The sequence below is a fragment of the Bactrocera neohumeralis genome, chromosome 6 (assembly GCF_024586455.1).
Source record: "Bactrocera neohumeralis isolate Rockhampton chromosome 6, APGP_CSIRO_Bneo_wtdbg2-racon-allhic-juicebox.fasta_v2, whole genome shotgun sequence".
Lineage (NCBI taxonomy): Eukaryota > Metazoa > Arthropoda > Insecta > Diptera > Tephritidae > Bactrocera > Bactrocera neohumeralis.
The window spans coordinates 60,518,814-60,535,357 of record NC_065923.1 but is presented as its reverse complement, the minus strand read 5'-3'; the positions used below and the strand labels follow the sequence as shown (position 1 = coordinate 60,535,357).

The following is a 16,544-nucleotide window of genomic DNA, read 5'->3' as shown; positions in this document are numbered from 1 at the left end:
TTGGTGGACTCCATGCCTAGGAGATGCGCAGCTGTGTTTTCCAACGACGGTCATTCGACGAAATACTAATTGTTTAAACTTTATTTTGTATTATTATAATGAATTAAATTTTGATGCAAAATTTTCAATACTGCTATTATTAATCACAGCTGAAATTTTCATTTACAAACTTTTATATTTATTTAAAAAAGAACTTTATCTTTTTCTTTAAAGAAATAATATTTCTTTTAAGCTTGAATATGAGCGAATTAAATACAATAATAATAATAATAAAAATCAATTACACGATTTTTTTGCTTCATTTGAATTCTTGGTTATGCCACTGCTATTATTTCGAACACAGTTGTATATATGTATGTATGTATGCATATTTATGTACGTTTTGTACTGTCTCGTCCTTACGGGGCATCTCGACTGGCAAAGATGGAGACTCCATATTGAACTGTCACTTCAGCAGTTTGACAGCTCAGTTTTCATTTCTTTGAAAATTTCGAAGAGGCAGCACATCCCATTTACACATATACCGACGGCAGTTTAATTTCGGTAATATTAAATTTAGTAGAGCAAGTATTAAGACGGTTGTGTTAAATTAAAAAAATAAAGTCTGTTTATTTTTAAAATAATTTAATACATTTTTCCAAAAAATTATTTTTTATACAAAATGGATTCTCGATTGTGCGAAGTCTTAAATTACTTATAATAAAACTTATACAAACATAAATCAAAATGTCATTGCTCATATTAAATTTATTATTTTAATTGACATATAAAATTTATACTACAATTATCATAGTCTGATAATATGAAATCTTTTTTTTTCAAGAAAAACATTTGTAAAAAAATATATAAAATTTAAACAGTTCAAGACCTCAAAACATGCGCTACATCAGCGCCCGACGCCTTTTCGCAAATGATTATGTCATGATAACAAATGCCCACATACAGATTTAGCAACGGCAATGGCAATAGATTTGGCAGTTAGTAAGCCATAAACTTTAGCCTGTCGAGATGCCCCGTTATCTAACATGTGTGGACTGTATAATTTATTACAATAGTTGGAATTTTGCATAACTTAGTGCAATAGTTGGAATTACATATTTTTTATCTTATTTAATATTTTTAATATGTTAAAGATATATACATAAGTGCCTAAATATATTGCTGCATTCCGTTCTTTAGTGGCCACGAACATGTTTAATTTTGAACAATAATATATCCATGTACATATACATATGTATAAATTTAAGATGTTGTTTATAATTCGTACAAAACTATTGTAACCAAATAAGTTTGTAATATGAGATACATAGGAACAGTGGCGGATCCAGAGACGATTCTTGGGGGGGAAATTGAATTTATCCTTCGATTTGGGTTTCAAACTTATTATTGCGAGAGAAATACAGTACAAATTATGAAACAAAAATTATCAATTCCAATTTTTAGGTAAACAAAGTGGTTATAATCGAAAAGTCAACCACATGCATGCATTACATAGTGGCTCATTTTATTAAAAATTCAAGGAGAAAAATCCTTTTACATTGCGTGTTTCATAACGCAAAACGATGACTGCCAAGTGTTGCGAATCTCTCGATGACTTCTTCGGCGGTAATTTCGATGTCATGATGCGTATGAAGCAACGCTAATCCAACTAGTCTTTCTTGAAGCATGGTCGTCCTAAGTCATGTTTTGATGCGGCGAAGATAAGAGAAAGAACGTTCAGAGCTCGCTGCCAGTGACATTGCCAGTAGCTTAATTCACCTTTGAATTTCAATTTTTGTACGCTTTTTTCATCATCCAGAAGATTCCCGAATCTTTCTATCAAGCATCTGATTAGATCATCGATTTCGTTTTCTTTGAAAAGACTTGCTTTTTCTGGGAGCAACACACTCAATTGGTAACCATCCAAAACTTCTTGTGAAAAACGAGCTTCCAAATCTTCTTTGATGGTATCCAGCAGAGGTATGTAGACAGAGACCCTGTAGTAATCTTCGCAAGTTTTCACGTCGTCATTTTCCCGTTCCGTTTGTCGGCCACATGTTCTCGGTTTCGCTTCGTCAACATCGGGGCTTTCCGTCATTTTCTTGGCTTCTGAATAAATCAATCGGAATATTTCGTCAACTTTTTCGCTATTTTTTACCAACGTGGCAAGCAACGTCCCAATCATTTTTGATGCCTTCGCCAAATCAATTGCTTCCTTTTGAAGAACTACGCTGAGCGAATGGGTGAGCGATAGAATGTCGCTGAGACAGAAGAGCCCAACGATAAATTCGAACTTACGCGATTATAGCCGAGTTAACAACAGCGCGCCAGTCGTTTCTTCTTTTCGCTACGTGGCGCCAATTGGATATTCCAAGCGAAGCCAGGTCCTTCTCCACTTGGTCCTTCCAACGGAGTGGAGGTCTTCCTCTGGTTCCTGCGTCGAATACTTTCAGAGCTGGAGTGTTTTCGTCCATTCGGACAACATGACCTAGCCAGCGTAGCCGCTGTCTTTTAATTCGCTGAACTATGTGAATGTCGTCGTATATCTCGTACAGCTCATCGTTCCATCGAATGCGATATTCGCCGTGGCCAACGCGCAAAGGACCATAAATCTTTCGCCGAACTTTTCTCTCGAAAACTCGCAACGTCGACTCATCAGTTGTTGACATCGTCCAAGCCTCTGCACCATACAGCAGGACGGGAATTATGAGCGACTTATAGAGTTTGGTTTTTGTTTGTCGAGAGAGGACTTTGCTTCTCAATTGCCTACTCAGTCCGAAGTAGCACCTGTTGGCAAGAGTTATCCTGCGTTGGATTTCTAGACTGAAATTGTTGTTGGTGTTTACGCTGGTTCCAAGATAGACGAAATTATCTACAACTTCAAAGTTATGAATGTCAACAGTGACGTGAGAGCCAAGTCGCGAGTGCGACGACTGTTTGTTTGATGACAGGAGATATTTCGTCTTGCCCTCGTTCACTGCCAGACCTATTTGTTTTGCTTCCTTGTCCAGTCTGGAGAAAGCAGAACTAACGGCGCGGGTGTTAAGGCCGATGATATCAATATCATCGACATACGCCAGCAGCTGTACACTCTTATAAAAGATTGTACCTGGTCTACTAAGTTCTGCAGTTCGAATTATTTTCTCCAGCAGCAGGTTGAAAAAGTCGCACGATAGGGAATCGCCTTGTCTGAAACCTCGTTTGGTATCGAACGGCTCGGTGAGGTCCTTCCCGATTCTGACAGAGCTTTTCGTGTTGCTCAATGTCAGTTTACACAGCCGTATTAGTTTTGCAGGGATACCAAATTCAGACATCGCGGCAAAAAGGCAGCTCCTTTTCGTGCTGTCGAAAGCAGCTTTGAAATCGACGAAGAGATGGTGTGTGTCGATTCTCCTTTCACGGGTCTTTTCCAAGATTTGGCGCATGGTGAATATCTGGTCGGTTGTTGATTTGCCAGGTCTGAAGCCACACTGATAAGGTCCAATCAGTTTGTTGACGGTGGGCTTTAATCTTTCACACAATACGCTCGATAGAACCTTATATGCGATGTTGAGGAGGCTAATCCCACGGTAGTTGGCGCAGATTGTGGGGTCCCTTTTTATGGATTGGGCATAGCACACTTAAATTCCAATCGTTGGGCATGCTTTCGTCCGACCATATTTTACAAAGAAGCTAATGCATGCTCCTTATCGTCTCTTCGCCGCCGTGTTCTCCTAAACTACTAAGCTACAATAACCAAATTTGCTTAGCTCGAATATTAAAAGAACTTCTAAGGTCAGTGTGAAAATTGATGAAATCGGAAAACCACCCCGCTCACTCCCCATATAGTCAAAATCGACTAATTTCGCCAGATACATAAAATTTTACCCACGAGATATCATGAGAGAGCTTTATAGGAGCCGGTATGAAAATTGGACAATGGGCGTGGTACCGCCCACATTTTGATGAAATCACATATCTCCGGACTCGTTCAACCGATTTCGACTAAAATTAGTATGTAGCATTCTTCTCATATTCCTATGTCATAGTGTAAAAATGGGCGAAATCGGACCACAACCAGACCTACTTCCCATATAACACCATGCTAATTAATAACGGAATAAAATAATACGGATAGTAGTACCAGTAATAATTCAATTAAAGTATGGCGCCTTGTGACCAAAAATTGTCCATATCCAACCCAAAAATTGGTCAAGAACCTAGGTACCGAAAATGTGGATCCCAGTATCTATAGTTGACTTTTGACCGAAAATATCATTCAATGTGTGGGATATACGATTGAAGTTCAGACAGAATCCTTCCTGACAATGGTAATTCTGTGTATCAAAAATGGCTTGAGTGTGGTTAGTACTACTCTGAGCCTCCATACACCGAATATAAAGATTTTCGAACTTTCAGGTGATTTTGGCCTGGATGTATCGGCCAATATTTAAGTTATCTCAATGAAAGTTACAGAAAATATTTTACTTATAACAGTATGTACAGGATTTTCGAATATCTTACTGACCTTACTCCATATGATTGGTGATTGAATGGAGGTACCTTATTGAATCAAAAGAAACTTTATTTAGTGTATATGGCATGATAATAGTTAATGGATAAAGTCGGGTCGATATTATTTTTGTTTTTTTAACAAATCTTATGCCCAATATGTAGGGCAGTGTATAAGTTATATTGTATATAGTATACATATATATAAAATTTCTTAGATTCCGATTCTCTGGTTGACGTTTTACATCGGAAGGTATTTGCCTGGCTTTGATCCCTGCGAGTTGCAAGAGTATAAAATGTTCGGTTGTACTCGAGCTTAGCACTATTTTACTTGTTATATACAATATATAGATATTGGAGGCAGAGAGAGAGACGGGTTGATTGTATTAATTTTGACATTGCTCAGGTATACTCGATAACATATTTTAAAACATTTTTATATATAAATAATACTCCCTCATCGACATATTCGCGTTAAAACTTGTTAAAATAATGTAAATTATTATATTCATTTTGACCGGTTAGTTTGTATGTCAACTATATGCTATAATAGTCCGATAGCGGCAGTTCCGACAAATGTGTAACTTTTTGAGGAGAAAAGGACGTTAAACAAATTAAGGATCGAGATCTCAAAAACTGGGGACTAGTTTGCTTATATGTAGACAAACCTAATATAGCCTGTTGATGGTATAATGAAGTAATGGGAATCAAATAACAAAAGCTTATATATAATTTTTTAAATGGTACCAACAATACGAAGCTAATAAAAAAATATTAATAATTTTTTTATTTAAAGTTTCAGTCAAACATATAGATTTTTTGATGCTATAATATCCCACCAAGTGAAAAGGTAACCCATTAATTTCATATGTTTAGGTGTATGAGGAATAATTAGACTAAAAATGTTTATAAGACGCAATCGCGGTGTCCAGAAATTAAGACTGAAAATAAAAATCATATAAAACGCGAACTTCTTAAGCAAAAATATCTGCAATTTCAATAATTTTAAAATTTAAAAAAACATTTCTATGTACCCGAAAAGCAACCCACGGAATTAAATTTATTGCCGTTTGTGATTAGTTGCGATTAGCTGTGTTTAGTTTACTGCTCCGTAAATCCTATGGGGGTCTAAACAAATTTTCATATACTTTTCATGTATTAAATAATATACAATGTATTATTAAAGTACTCTTATTAGCAATATTTAGAACTCCCTCTCTAAGAATCGCCCCAATGGAGAACATTAATATATAGTATATATGTACTAAAATGTTTAGTATATTTAATTTTTTACTGATAAGAAATTAATCTGAATAACTTTGTATACATATACGTATGTATATGCATAAGTACATAAATATTTGCGTTGAAATTTTAATCTGTATAGCTTGAGCGCATAGGCGGCACAGTGCATATCAAATCGCTGCACAAGTTGGACTTAAATCACGCTTTAAATTTATTTTGTATTGGAAAAATGAGTGTATTTCCTGGAATACAATTATTTTTATTTTGCGTGCTTGTTTTAACCACAAGCACTAAAGGAGGTGAGTGTCGGTTCTTCGCGCGAGGTAATATGGACCTTATGAAATAGTGAAATGAAGTTTAAAAAATCATATTTCATCAAAATCAATTCAATTGAAGTGACCATAACCTCAAAATTTATGATTCGTTTTTTTTACGAAGCATATCTGTTAACGCATAGCGACGAGGAGTAATAATTCATCAACACGATGTGAAAAAGAAGCTATTTCCAGTTAATGAATGCTATATCATCTGAAAGGATTGGAGAGAATGCGCGGTCGAAGATCTTTAACCTCAATTCCTATAGATCATTTCACTTATCGAGAATAGTACAATTAAATAACCTCAATTTTTGGCTATGCAAAATCTGTTATTATCAAATTATAGCGCTCGACCGATGTTTCCGGTAGTGTTTTTTAAGCAAAAGTGGTAGGAATGTTTGCACCAAGTGGTCACTTCTCTTAGGACGCATTAGTTTCTCCACGAGCAAGTGCAGGTTCCTCGACGTTTTTAAATGCTTTTTCTAGATTCAGCGAAATTGTTGCCAAAGTCAATCCAAAATATAACAAGTAAGAAATCGCTCAGTTCGGGTGCAACAGAACATTTCGTACTCTTACAACTTGCAAGAAACAAAGCCAGTGAAATATCTTAAGATGTAAAACGTGAACCAGAGGATTTTATGTATTTATATAACTCATAATTCGACATAAGGTTTCTTAGAAAAAGAAAATCATGATTCGTACTATATAGGAGTTGGGGTAGTATCGGCCAAGTTTTCGCCCAATTGTATCTATTTTAGTCACAAATATATACTGTTATGAGCAAAACATGTTCTGAAATTTTATTGAGATAACTGAAATATTGACCTGCACAAAGCCACCCGGAAGTTCGAATATCTTTATATTAGATAAATGGGGGCTAAGGGAATTATTGACCCGATTCAACCCATTCATTTTATACATGGTCATACATATATACCATTGCAAGAGAAGAATTATCCCTGAATTTCAATTTGTATGTCACATATTGACCGATATTTACTGTCAAAAGTTGACTATAATCGTTGGAGTTCACACATTAGGTACCTTAAAAAGTTTTTGGTGGATTTGGACAATTTTTGGTCATAAGGTGGCATACTTTCAAAGAATTATTACTTAATAATCAAGTGGAATTTGGTTTTCGAAGTTTGGTATATGAGAAGTGGGCGTGGTTGTGTTTCGTTTTTCACACTGTGACATAGATATATGAGAATAATGCTCAAGTGAGTTGAAATTGGTCGGTCAGATCCCGAAAAATGTGATTTCATCAAAATGTGGGCGGTGCTCGGCAAATTTGGTTGTTGTAGGTTTAGTAGTAGTAAACATAGACAGTAACATTTTTTAGGCCTGTGGTACTTTAACAATTGATTATTAGTAATAGAAGCGCAGTAACTTTGATACCTTGTAGTATACTTAAGTCGTTAGTGCTCTGCTATAATATTTTATTTGTAGAAGCGTGAGTTTTCTTATTCAACTCATTTCACAACTGCAGTAATTATAAGTCGGTTTGATTACAGATGTGTGTACAACGCCAAACGGTGAGGACGGCGAATGTGTAAATATTAAGACTTGCGAATCTTTAATGGCCATCGTTAAAAAGCAACCTATAACAGACATTGACCATTTTATATTAAAATCTCATGCTGAGGTCTGCACTTACACAAACCAACCGTATAGCGTAAGAACTCATGTAACAGTGAAAAAGGAAAACCTGTGCTAAATTTTTTAATTAAATTTTCAGGCATGCTGTCCTATATCTGAAAGGCCAGTGCCTGAGACTACAACCACGACGACACTCGGTGAGTGATTTAAATATATAAAAGTAATTATTTAACTTCACATCTATTGTTTTTTAGTTCCGCCAATCGAGAAAAGTTGTATTGTCGGTCACTGTGTTAAGATACAAAATTGTAGTGCCTTATATGACATCGCTATGAACACCAATATAACACAAGAAGATAGAAGATATTTAAAAGATAAGCAATGCAAAAGTAACGATAATTCCGTTAGTGTGAGTATTTTCATAAATCTTAAACGAAATTTCGGGAATAAATGTGCGTGAATTGAAATTTTTGAACGCGTTCTCTTAGGTGTGTTGCCCGGATGATGATGATGAGGTGCCTATAATTTCTGATGCAGGTTAGTGTGCACAATACGAATAAACGCTCTGCGGAAAACATACAGTTCTTTAGATTTTATGGCGATTTATTACAATGCTTGAGTCGTTAACAGGTGTTGAATATCTCAATTAAGTCTGTGAGAAATACTGAATTTTGGTATGAATTCGTTTGAGTACAGATTAGTGAGAGATAGGGCAATAACAGATCATATTAGATATAATCCGTTCGAATTAATATATAGTACGTAAACTTCAGAAAGAGTCGAGAATTCATTAGATATTATTTCTGTTCCGCGCGTCGCTTGAAATACAATTAAACTTTTGCACGAACTGCTGTTATTGACGTTGGTTTCTGAAAATGCATTTTGATGAAACCTTATTCTATTTGATGCGATTAGTAAACAAAACTTCCACATTTAGGGTATTCCGGCTTTTCAGTCAAAAACCGTAATTGAGTCATAATTTGAAATTTAGCGAACTGCGCTATACCTCTCTGTCAAACTTACCTTACCACTTAAAAAAGAAGTGAAATTAACTAGCTAACGAGATCATCAGATTTGAGAGCTTTGAGTGTATGAAGGGGTTGTTCAAAAAAAAAAAAAAACTATTAACAAATATTCGATCCAAAACTAAAAACTAGACCTCTTAGTAGCCAATAAGGTCATACCTCAAATAAAATGGACCTATATAAATATTTAAAATATAAAATGCGGATATGCAAAGTTTAAATACCGATATAAAAGACGATACTCTCAATTCCACACTCGTCTTATTATCGCTAATTGTCAACTAAAAGTGCTCGTTTTCATCAGGATATTCATGTGCTCATTTGTACCGAAACGTGTATTTGTTCATTCGTCAAATATTCTTTCAGCCGTTCAGGTATGCAAAACACCAAGGGGTGTGCCTGGTATTTGTTTGGATGCAGCCGATTGCTTGGCCATAGCAATACTTCTTAGAAAAGATCAATCAACACAAGAAGAAATGGAGTTTTTGGATAAGAGCAGATGTGATAGTTCAGAGAGAGTGAGTATAAAATGTTTCTTTAGACGAGAAAAAGTTAAAAGTAATCAAAGATTATGATTCATGATTAAAGGTTATTGAAAGAGACCACAAATGTAGCAAAAGACTCGGTTAGAGCATGTACTACTAGTTATTGTGTTGTTGTAACTGTTAAGGCTTGTCCTGAATACGACATATTTAGTGATTTCTCTGGAGATAAACTAATTAGTCCCTCTCAGATTGTGGCGAGCGCTACTAGGAGAGAGTTCATAAATGTCGCACTAGATTCTTTCTTTTGTAGGGAACATATCAATCTCAAGGAAGTGTCTGCAGGAGTGATTTAATTAAGATATCTAGGAAGCTAACATGATACAGCTATCACCAATTTTACAGATAATACATATATTTCTCGGCGACAGCTGAGCTTGGTCGCTTCTTGTTTAACTAAGAGTATTTCTTTCAGTATTGTTGTCCAACGGTGGTTTCTCCCGTACCAGAAGCGGAAACTCCCACAACAACAGGTACTTACCCATACATAAATATATGAAAATTTACACATTTCCTAGGTTTATGAGCAGGTAAGTGGAAAGTTTGTCGATAAAAGAAATCTATAGAGAAATGTTTTGTAGTGGTAAGAAACAAGGCCTATGAAGTTTCTTCGGATTTAGTTCCTTAAAAAATACAAAAGGAAGAGCTTGCCTCTACAGCTGTCTTTGTCTCCTTAAATCCGGCTTTCACTTTTACGAACTCGTTCGTTTTTTTCTATATATTATATGTTGGTCTAGTTCTACGACAGAACTAAAAAAAAAATACCTCAAACATTACAGTCATCAAAGAACTTATTTAAAGACAAGGAAAATCTCTTCAAAGTTATTTCAAAAGTCATTGAATAAATTAGATAAGTGCTTTATTCTCGAAACTCTTCCATTTTGGTTCTTACTGCTGTTGTGATAGCCAAAGTACAACTGGTTGATATCTGGTCTGTTTTAAGAACAACTATTATTGAAGAAGAAAAAATGTATAAATGGAATTCGAAAACCTAAGTTGAAAAATATGGTGAACATTGATTTGTGATTTAAAAGTCAGTTGCTGCCTTAATCATTTTTTCCATTTAATAAGAAAGAAATCAAAATCGAAAATATCAGCCATATTTCATTATGTCTTCTTTATTGCTTTCAACCTTTTAAGCCGCTCCTAAAGTAGAAAAATGTGAAACACCTAATGGTGCTAATGGCACTTGTATTTCCGTTATACATTGCGAATCGCTGATGCGGGTTCTACAGAAACCTGACTTTTTTGAAAATGATGCTAAATATTTGAATGCTAGCTTCTGCGGCGATGGCGCTAAGTTTCCAAAAGTGAGTAAGAAAACGAAAAGTTTCTAACAATTGATATAAATAATGCAGCTGAAAATAGGTTTGCTGTCCAGAGGCGCTGGTGGCGGAAGAATTGAGTTTACCGCTGCCGCCATATTGCGGCGTAGTGTTCCCAGCTGAAAGTTATTTCGACGCCGGTTCAATTACCAGCAACGAGGAATATCCCTGGACAGCGTTGCTCCTTTACACAAGTATTGAACTATATTTGCATATATACATATATAATAAATCAATCTTTATACATAATTATGCACCTTACAGAAATGGGAAAAACTCGTCCCTACTGCGGCGGCACGCTTATACACGAGCGTTATGTGCTCACCGCAGCGCATTGTCTGTATGAGAATGAGCCAGAGTGGACCTTAACCGGCGCACGTTTGGGTGTGTGGGCTACAACAGTGATGCAGGATTGTAAAAATCAGGCGTTGGCCGATCAAATGGATTGTGAGTCAAACTCAATCGATTTGGCTGTGAGCAAAGTAATCAAACATCCCGAATATGAGTCGCTGTATAACGATCTCGCGTTGCTGCAGTTGACTGCGTCGGTACATACCACACGTTACGTAGCACCGATTTGTTTACCCTTCGAAACTGAACACGTATCGGCTAGTTTTAACGACGACAAGATACTGCAAATATCCGGATGGGGCGCGCACTTGTTCGAGGAAGTAGCAGAATTCAAAATGAAATCTATTGTTCATATATCCAGTATGGAGCAATTTAAGGATCGTTTTTTGACTGAAGCCGGCATTAATTTGACAGCAAAACACGTTTGTGTGAAAGATAAAGGTGTTCATGACAACAAAATTTTAGATTCTGGCGGTGCGCTGATGTCGCTAGCGAACGTTGGAAAAATGCAGTCATTTTTTTTGCTGGGTGTCGAAGCTATAAGCTATGAAATTCCGCCAGAACAGGGGTTTCCATTTATTTTTACGCGCATTAGTCCGTATTTGGATTGGATAAAAAGGGAAATTCGCGAAAATTAATTAATTGGGACTTAGGTTAAAGTAAAAAAATCAATAATAATTTGCGCCGATTATTATGGCTTAAAAAAATAAAACTAAATAAATGACATAATAAATTAAAATTAATGTATGTATGTATATATATCTATGTCACTACTTATAACTAGTCAGACTTAAATTAAAAAAAAAATAAAGAGGTTTGAAACAAGTTATTAACGATTTTTTTTTGTGTGTGAAACACATCTATACATTTCTAACTATATTTACACTAAAAATGTCATGTCTTTCTTCACTTAGTTTTTTTATTTTAAAGTATGTGGTGGCGTCATCAATGATTTTTTAAATAAAATAATAATAAATAATATTAATAGTAGTTTAATAAATAATATACTTTAATTTTATGATTTATAATATTTTATTCAAAATTTAATAAATATGACTAGGATCTATTAAATATTCGATTACACAATTTAAACATATAATGTCATGATTGAAAATAAAGTAGATGTGGTACCACCGTTTCACCCATTTTTTGTTTTTTCATTTCATATCCTTCAAAGTAATCCCCTCCCACTGCAAAACACTTATGCCAACGAATTTTCCAGTCATCATAGCACTTGGAAAAATTCTCCATCTTGATGGCCATCGGAGCTTTTTCCAATTGAGCTTATATATCCTCTATTGAGTCAAACCGGTGTCCTCGGAGTGGTCTCTGAATTTGCTGAATAGCCAGAAGTTACACCAAGGTAAATCAGGCGAATGCGGTGGTTGCGGCACGAGTTGAAAATAAAATGATCACGAATAACCAATGCAGTGTGAGGTGGTGCAATAACGCATTTCTTTGTTCAATAAATTCAGACATAGTAGTGAAAATACGCTAATGCGGATCAATTGAAACCGGCCCCTATCCGGAATATGAGGGAATTCGGATTACAAAAGACATATCAGAACTATGTATTAAGAAAAAATATTTATAAATTTCTGTTTGTTTATTATAACAAATAATACACATGTTCCAAAAAAAAAACTTAATACAATCCATTGAAAATAAACGTTAGAAATTTTTTATGTATTAAGCGGTGTAATATAAAATTCTAAATTTATTTGAAAAAATCGGTTAATTTTGTTTGGCGAACGCTTTTTTGTTTAGCCTCCATTGCTCGCTGACGTAGCGTTCTAAGAATACACAAACTGTCCGATTCAACTTTATTTTCCTCTCACCATTGTATACAGGTGCTGAAGCTTTTAGCAGCGTCTTCCTGTTTAGCTTTTGGGTCATTGTTTTCGACTTCTTCAACGGAGGAATCGTCGTCACTATGGAGGGGTAAATGGTCGTTATCTCAATAAGCCATTCACTAATTTCAGATTGTGGCAGTTGTTGATTGTTATTATCCATTCTCTGTAACAAAGCTCCGATTTCTGTTAGCTCTTGTGCATCTTCAGGCTGTGACGTCCATTTTTCTTTCAGAACAGATAGAAAAACGCTATCATCTGGATCGTCGTCAGCATCGGAATTGTTTTCGGTATTAACTATATCGTTATTCCCTGAATAGGGAAGAATTTTTTGCCAACATTTTGCTACTGTATCAGACGACAGCTTTTCCCAAGAATTCGCAAACAAAAACACAGCATCCTTTATTGTGAGATTTTTAATGACTTTGAAAACATCATTTTCTTCCAAAGACAGAATATGCACCAAAAGGCCTTTGCGATAAAACAATTTGGTTAAACGTGTTGCGTTTTGGTCCATTGGTTGGATAAGAGCTGTGCAGTTAAGTGGAAGAAATATGGTTATAATTTTACCATCATCGCTCGTAAGCTGCGCAACCGATGCGTGACAAGAAGCATTATCAACTAGTAAAATAACTTTTCCATCTAGGTTGTTTTCCGCTTGAAAATCCTTTACTTGTTTGACAAACGACTCGTGAAACCATTTTACGAAAATAGTTGAAGTCATCCAGGCATTTTTTGTCGAGTAACATTCAACTGGGAGATCGCTACAGTTCTTAAAAGCGCTGGGATTTTCGCTTTTCCAATGACCACCATTTTAAGTTTATGTGTGCCATCACCGTTTGCACAAGCAAGAAATGTTACTCTCTCTTTAGATGTTTTTCTCCCTGGAGCACTTCTTTTTACAGCAGACACCCATGTTTGATCAGGAAGTAATTTCCAGAATAATGCGGATTCATTATATAACCAAAATTTCAGCTCATTAATTTTTCAAAAAACTTTTGCTGGCAGAAAAGTTTCTCTGTTTTGTTTTCTATAACATCCTTTGCTGGCAGAAAATGTTTTGTTTTCATAACATTGGGTGTGAATTTAAGCAGCCTTTTCTTTTAAAATATTTGTTGTGACAGTTATATGTCTTTCTCGTTGACATTGGAACCATTTATATAATTTATCCTCCATTTTTGGGTAGTCTGGTTCCCGCAACACCTTCCTATTCTTTGAAACAGCGGCACAATTTGCAAAGAAGCTAAACAAAAATCAGCGCTGTAATATAACCGGTGAGGGTATAAAAAACGAGAACTTACTTCCTTAGTTTTTCTTTATTTTTTTATGTCCGAAATTGTGGATGTCCCGACACCATATTTTTCATCTAGCAGTTTTCCACTTACACCATTGCTCAGCTGCAATAAACTATGTACTTATGTTCTTTTTCGCAAGAGTTAACGTTTTGTGTGACCTTTTTTGAAGAAAACAACCATGAGGAGATTTCACTCACGGAAGCTGCGTTAGGACAGTTAGTTTTGAAAGAAATGAAAGATATGGGGATATGGGAGAAGTGCCAACATTTTTCCAAGTTTCAAGACCGAAACGTAACAGTGTTTTAGCTCAATTCTTGGGCAGAAAAATTGTGCAGCTTTGTGAGACAAGGTGGGTACAAAGACATGATGGCGTTCATCAATTCACAGTCACTCTTCCAGAGTTCAAGTACTAACAAAAATAAGCGAATGGAAGAATAGAACAGTACTGTGCAAATTCGAATTTATTATTGGAATTTTCTGTCTCAGAGATGTTTTGTCACTGACGCATAAGTTTACTCCTTAGTATCTATCCTTATTCTTAATATTTATGTATGTTCATGGTGGATTTCATGCGAAAGCTTTCTCTTCAAAATTTAAGATTTTACCGCCTGTTGAAATTGTATGTCACGTGACAAAAGTACAGTTAAATTTTACGGGGAAATACTTGTAATACTTAAGCGAGTTTTTTGTGTTCTAGCACTACTTTAATCAGAATCTGTCCTCATTTTCCCTCTTTGAGAGAAAGTCAAACGGGTTCATTATACCTTCATACATACATATGTATATTATATATATGAAATTGGTAATCTTAAGAATAAATGGATCACGCTTCTATTCTTGGCTAGATCTTTCATTGGTCGAAGGGTAAATCCGGAACCGAGAATTATCGTCGGATTTATATGTGAAGATATTTTTAGATCAATATTCGTGTCCTAAATGAATCATTTTGTATATTTCTAGCTTATAGGCTAATTAAAGTTTAGAGTAGACTTAAGTTTTCGAACATTTAGTTTTAAAGACTAATCCCTAACACTTTTCTGAAATTATTTGATTTCTTCTGCTCGAAATTTAATTCGTAAAATATTTTCTCTAAATGTTACTCGGTGTCAGAATTCCACCAAAAAATGTAAAATCACGTGATGTTTAAGATGCTGTGTTCATCTAACCTCAGCACTTACAAAACCGTGCAATGACCCATGTAATTCATTTTTTTAGCAAAATGGCAGCCCTATTCGAGAAGCCGTCCAGCTAAGTAATTCGCATTGTAATAAAAACTTTAGTCACAGAAATAGAGAAAGCTACGAGCGGCAATAGAGGCAATAAGCGCGACATAAAGTTTTCAACAGCCAACACAATGGCAACAATCAATATAGCAATAACAATGCGAGTAGCAATAGTGCAAAGTTGCCAACTAACACCGACAATATTGTGGTATGTTTGGCAACAACAATACAAATACAATCAAAAGCGCCATGTGCAACGAAACACAATGAAAGCAGAACACAATGCGCGCGAGTTGAATAAAAGCTGGGGAAAAATGGAACGAAGAACCCAGAATGGCAATAACAAAGACCATTTGCAACACTATGTTGAATAATTGCAATAGAAATCAACAGAAGAATTTTAAATACAAATGTTGATTTAACAAATATGAGAAAAATTAGTAAGGGAGTCATAAGTGTTGCTGTAAACCGAAGTTTGAATACATACTACTTGAGCAAAAAATAGTAAGACTTTATCCATAATTTTAAAATTATTAATTTATTCTTCAAAATCTGTGCAAAATGCCCAAACGACGCATAACAATCAAATATTATTCCTTGTTGACAGCCACTCGGAAGGAATTCGGAGTGCATTATGCCTCGATAATTGAAGAAAATTGCCAACATAACCTTGACTTTTGATCTGCTTTGATGGGTTTTTTTGGTAAGCATAGATCCAAGACTCATCGCCAGTAATAATACATTTCATGACATCCTGATAATTTATTAAGACGTTGAGGTAACGCTGTTTCAGGAAAAATTTAATGATTCCAAACAATCGTGCTTTCACTTTTTTTAGGCCCAAATGATTTTTCAAAATAGTTTTTCTTATTTTTTTTTTGATGTGGTCGTGTTTCGGGGACAACGTGTTCTCGAACCTATTTCAATAATTCATACCAATCAAAAACATTTGCTCGCGAAAAATAAAGACCTTTTCCATTGATGATTTAAAAGTCTTACTATTTTTTGCCTACAGAGAAAATATTTTTGATATGCCGGCATTTGGGTTTGTCGGTATTTTGATTTTGCTGTAGATTTGAATTGTGTCGGAATTTCAAACTTCGGCATTTAAGTATTTCCCAGAAAATGCAGACACGATAAAAAGGGGGTAAAGCAAAAAATTATATCGTATAAACAAACGCTACCCTAAAAAATTGCGCTCGGGTATAAGAATACTCGTATAACTCAGTTGAGAGAAGCAAAAGTACTCACAAAACAGTTATTATTTGCTCATTTTAAAACCTATGCATATAACATAAAAGG

At 35.3% G+C, this 16,544-nt stretch overlaps 1 protein-coding gene across 1 annotated transcript; it reads left to right on the top strand.

Moving 5' to 3' along the window:
• Positions 1–5,868: 5,868 nt before the first annotated feature.
• Positions 5,869–11,703, top strand: LOC126763167 (phenoloxidase-activating enzyme-like). The gene is made up of 10 exons (XM_050480430.1): positions 5,869–6,014; positions 7,547–7,707; positions 7,771–7,828; positions 7,886–8,040; positions 8,120–8,168; positions 9,023–9,174; positions 9,614–9,671; positions 10,339–10,508; positions 10,567–10,717; positions 10,788–11,703. The coding sequence occupies exons 1-10, from the start codon at positions 5,945–5,947 to the stop codon at positions 11,510–11,512; spliced, it is 1,749 nt and encodes a 582-aa protein (XP_050336387.1). The 5' UTR covers positions 5,869–5,944; the 3' UTR covers positions 11,513–11,703.
• The last annotated feature ends 4,841 nt before the right edge of the window (positions 11,704–16,544 follow it).

What these genes read in the sequence shown, in the direction of transcription:
- LOC126763167 (XM_050480430.1), top strand. Translation starts at nt 5,945, where the DNA reads ATGAGTGTATTTCCTGGAATACAATTATTTTTATTTTGCGTGCTTGTT. An exon ending in AACCACAAGCACTAAAGGAG is followed by an intron (nt 6,015 to 7,546) that starts GTGAGTGTCGGT and finishes GTTTGATTACAG; the next exon opens with ATGTGTGTACAACGCCAAAC. An exon ending in GTAACGATAATTCCGTTAGT is followed by an intron (nt 8,041 to 8,119) that starts GTGAGTATTTTC and finishes GCGTTCTCTTAG; the next exon opens with GTGTGTTGCCCGGATGATGA.